Genomic DNA, 4,891 nt, shown 5'->3' with positions numbered 1-4,891 from the left:
ACATGGAACTAATAATAATTTATATAAATTAAGTGTCCTATAGATGCCCCCTCTTCTGGACTCTGCAGGTACGTGCACACACATATACACCCTCCAGCCCAAAGACAGGTACATCTATCTAATCATAGTAATACAATCTTTTAAAAATAAACTATTCTATAACATGCATGAGCCTTGAGGCATACTACTGAAATAGGGCAGACTACTCATATAAGGTAACAAGAACAAAGAGATTCATACATGGAGGAAACAGAGCAGCAGTTCCCAGGGACTACAGGAAGGCATTGCTTGGTGCCTACAGATTTCTATTTAATGTTCTGGAGACGGACAGTGGTGATCCATAACATTGTGAATGGTGTTCTTACCTCTGAAAACCCTTAAATGGGTTTAAGCAGCAATTTTTATCCACTATGTATATGTTATCTCATTTTCTATATTAAAAAGTAAAGAAAAAATAATGATAAAGGCTTGAGCTGGAAAGATGTTTCCAAGGTAAAGAGCAGCACTTGCTGTTATTCCAGAGGTCCTGAGATCAATTCCTANAACCACATGGTTGCTCACAACCATCTGTAATGAGATCTGGTGCCCTATTCTGGCATGGGGGCATAAGTGCAGAACACTGTTTACATGATTGACAGATATAGATAGATAGGTAGGTAGATAGATAGATAGATAATAAAGACTGTTCCAGGGGACAAAAGCCTGATGTCCTAACTGTTTTTTTTTTTTTAAGATTTATTTATTTATTATATGTAAGTACACTGTAGCTGTCTTCAGACACTCCAGAAGAGGGCGTTAGATCTTGTTACCGATGGTTTTGAGCCACCATGTGGTTGCTGGGATTTGAACTCGGGTGCTCTTACCCACTGAGCCATCTCACCAGCCCCCTAACTGGGTTTTTGTTTGCACTTTTGAGTTAGGGTCTCCCCCAGGCTGGCTTGGAGCTTATAATCCTCTGTCCTCAGCTCCAGTGCTAGGATTACAGTGCGCTCTTAAATGCTTCCTCACTTACCTTGTGCCTTTCTGTGCTCCTGCTTGATTTCCTTGCAGCTTCTGGGCAGAGAGGAAAAGTAAGAATTGGCCCATCTGTCGCTGTCCAGGTTCTTTTCAGCTAGGGAAGATGCAGAGGTTCACTATTATGCGACACCCAGGCTCCCCTTGTCATTCATCCTAATCTCATTCCATGACACCTGAAAGCTTCACTCTGAGAATCCACAAGGAAGAAAGACAAGAGATTTGACAGCAGGGGGAGCACTGTATTCAAAGTCCTGAGGGGAGCACTGTATTCAAAGTCCTGAGTGGAGAACTGTATTCAAAGTCCTGAGGGGAGCACTGTATTCAAAGTCCTGAGGGGAGNACTGAATTCAAAGTCCTGAGNGGAGCACTGTATTCAAAGTCCTGAGGGGAGCACTGTATTCAAAGTCCTAAGGGGAGCATGGTGTTCAATGCTCCAAGTAAAGTGAAGTTCAGCTTTGCAGGTAGAAGAAATACAGCTAGCCTAATGAGCCTGAAGCATGGGGACTGAGGTCGGCAGTGCAGAGACTTGACCAAGANACCACAGAAGGAGGAGCTTTGCAAAACAGCCTGGACTCTGCAAAGTCCTAGAAGGGCAGAAACAGNCTTTGGGGTCAGAAGTACTCTGGNGTAAAGCTCCACATTCACAAGTCAAGTCCTTCTGGGCTGTAGTCACTGTATTCTCTGGTGCCTAACGTCAAGCTGAGAAAGACCATCCTGTGAAGATCAAGTAAGACANTGTTTGAGGACTTGCCTTTTTCTTAAAAATACTAAAAAATCAGTGAAGAAAAATTATACATTTTAAAACACCGTTGAGGTCTTGTAGACAGTAGGACTGAAGAAAATCTCATCTGGGCACAAACCAGACCATGCTTCTGGCACCGAAACCCTAAAGCCATAATCCTAACCTTGAGGAGTGACAGGCACAGGGCATAGTTCTTGCTAAGCTTTTGGAGTGACAGGGACAAGGCACAGTTCTTGCTATGCTTGAGGAGTGACAGGGACAGGACACACTTCTCGCTAAGCTTGTAGAGTGACAGGGACAGGACACAGTTCTTGTGGAGGTTTCCCTTAAGCCACAGACAGGTACAGAGTCTGGACCAGGACTCACTGGTCTCAGAATCTCACAGCCTCAGGACCGTTTCTTCCAGAGGNATTAAGCACCCAGCCTAGATCTCAAAGGCATCATCTCAGTGGGGATGGTTGTATTTATATGTTCAGGAACACATATCAAGTATAGATCCACAGCTAAGGGAAAGAGGCATTTACTTTGGTGAGAATAGGGTGTGGCATAGTTGGGAAGGGCTGGAAAGGATGAGGAAAATGGGTGGGAAATAATACAATTCTTCTTAATTTAAAAAAAAATGTAAAAGGCATGATTAGCTGGTCTCCGATGTCTTTAAGCCCAGCACGCAGGAGGCTGAGGCAGGCAGATCTCTGAGTTTGAAGCCAGCCCTGTCCACAGAGTGAGTTCTAGAACANCCAGGGCTACACAGAGAAATCCTTTTGTGGGGGAGCATGATCTCTGGGCCTGGGAGACCCAGATCCTGGGAGCAACCCAGTNTAGTGTGGTTTGCCTCTAAAGCTAGAGGTGACTTGAAAAGTGGGTACCTGAGGCAAGACTCACCTGCACTGCACCCTCTGGTGGCAACCATGATAAACAGCAGGAAGCCCAGTTGGGTCATGGTGGTCTAGGGAAAAGCAGGATGAAAGTCACTTTCTACTCTGACCTTCTTCTCCCATTGTTCCTGTCTCAGCTCCTAGCTAGTCCTTCAACTACTCAAAGGCCCCTTCCTGGTTTTTAACTCAGCACCTTCTGGCTTTACCTGTGACCTGAGCCAAAATTCTCTCACACCCCACCCCCACCTCCATATTCCACACACAGCAGTCACCTTCTCTCTGCACCAGGCAGGAGCTGAGAGTTGCTAGCTGAGTAGTGACAGGAACCTTCCTCTGCTGAGGCAACTGCCTGTGTGAGACTTTGGTCTTTTTATGGGGAAAGCCCAGTGAGGCACAAGCTTTCCTCCTGGCAAGATGCCCTGTGTAGACACAACATTTATTGCAGGGTAATTCTGAGATTAGTGGGCCCTAATAGACAAATATTCAGTGTGGTCTCTACCCACATTGTTTCATATTCTAAGAGGTGATGTTTTTTGGCTGTTGGTTTTCAGTTTGTATCTTTCCTGTAAATTATATATTTCTTTTTTTTTTAAATTTAACATCTATCATCATCATCATTCTCAGGAAAAGGAAATTTTTTGCCACTGCTGTTGTTGTTCATGATAGTGATAGTGGTAGTGATGGTGGTGGTGGTAGTGATGATGGTGGTGGTGGTGGTGGTGGTGGTAGTAGTAGTGATGGTGGTGGCAGGGGTTGTAGTGATGGTGTTGTTGTTGGTAGTAGTGATGGTGGTGGTGGTGGTGGTGGTGGTGGTGGTAGCAGTGGTAGTGATGGTGGTGTTGGTGTTAGTTTTTGAGACTAGGTCTCATGTATCCCTCTGTCTGAAATCATGCCAGAGGAACAGCAAAACAGCTTTAGAACTCTGGGGTTCAGCCTACCTGTTAGCACAATCACAATGGGTGGGCCTTGGAGAGGCAGAGCCTGGAGNACTACTTGNCCTGAGGACTGCCATGTTCTTGTGGAGTTTTGCTCTGTTTGCCGCCCTGGCNGTCATCATGTCCCTTTTTAATGTAGGAGTTGTATGAAAACTCTAAGGAGATTTCCAGCCCCTCACTGGGCAAGGTCAGTGGCACTTACAGTATTAGTGATCGATCTTGAAGCATTGCTGCTGGAGCAGATTAATGATTCAGCCACCACCCTTAGAAAGAACTTAGAAATGTAAATTGTTAAAGCAGGGCAGTGGTGGTGCACGCCTTTAATCCCAGTACTTGGGTGGCAGAGGCAGGTGGATCCTTGAGTTCAAGGCCAGCCCAGTCTGGAGTGAGTTCCAGGACAGCCAGGACTACACAGAGAAACACTGTCTCAAAAAAAGCAAAAGAAGAAAAAAGGAAAGAAAAGGAAAGAAAAGAAAAGAAATGTAGATTGTTAATCAAGTTAGGGCAAGATGATTTTGTCAGTGTCCTTGACATAGAGAACCTTGGAGAACAATTTAAAGTTCAGAAAGGCACACTCTTGATAACTGACCAAGGTGTTTTTTTTTTTTTTTTTTTTTGAAGGACCAAGAACAATGGCAGCCCAACTAGTACTAGCCGAAGTGTCTTTCTTGGTGGGGCTGGGCTGGTGATCAAGGTGATGGTGAATTTCTTGTACCCATTCTTGCTCTCAGCTTCCTGATAGGATTTTTAAAAACATTGTTGGTGAGTGGATGTGTATTCTAAGGTTTAAAATAGAAACGTCTAATTGTTTTTTATATATAAAAGTTTAGATTTATAACTCCCTTAAGATTTTTTATAAGATTGCTTTTTATGATAAATAAGATGATTGATCCCTTATTGTAACTGCAAATTGCAGCCTGCCAGTAAGAGAAACTGGATGAGAAAATTACCTCGCTTGCTTACGCATTGTTAATCTATAATAATAGCAATTTTGAATTTAATTAAATCTTGTCTGGCGGACATAAGTGGAAAGTATGCTGCCAAGTTAGAAAAGTTTTCCTGTGGCCAGGCTGGGCATTTTAAAAGAGATTGTCCCAATCGCCCGCAGCCAACTACTGCAACTGCCATGAGACATCCAAAATTATGTCTATGGTGTCGTAAAGGCTCATGCAGCAGAAGCAGAAAAAGGCAAACGAGAAGCCAGCAAAAAAGAAAAGAGGCTAAAGAACAAGAGAGTGGGGAGGGAAGTTCAAATGAATCATCTGACAGGGGAGATGAAGTGACTAGCATGATATCTAAGTTGAGTTTTGGGCAAGGAAGGC

General features: G+C 43.9%; 1 protein-coding gene across 1 annotated transcript in view; it reads right to left on the bottom strand.

The window, feature by feature from the left end:
- Positions 1 to 2,699, bottom strand: part of LOC110315423 (intelectin-1a) — a gene marked incomplete at its 3' end in the record, with an annotated part of 7,123 nt that extends 4,424 nt beyond the window's left edge. Inside the window, exons 1-2 of the mRNA XM_021189479.1 lie at positions 2,642 to 2,699; positions 1,013 to 1,111 (exon numbers count right to left, since the gene is read on the bottom strand). Coding sequence (XP_021045138.1) covers positions 1,013 to 1,111; positions 2,642 to 2,699 — 157 coding nt within the window. The remainder of the gene's footprint in view (positions 1 to 1,012; positions 1,112 to 2,641) is intronic.
- Between the last annotated feature and the right edge of the window lie 2,192 nt (positions 2,700 to 4,891).

The sequence above is a fragment of the Mus pahari genome, unplaced genomic scaffold, assembly GCF_900095145.1.
Source record: "Mus pahari unplaced genomic scaffold, PAHARI_EIJ_v1.1 scaffold_13299_1, whole genome shotgun sequence".
NCBI lineage: Eukaryota > Metazoa > Chordata > Mammalia > Rodentia > Muridae > Mus > Mus pahari.
This window is presented reverse-complemented; position numbering and strand designations above follow the sequence as displayed.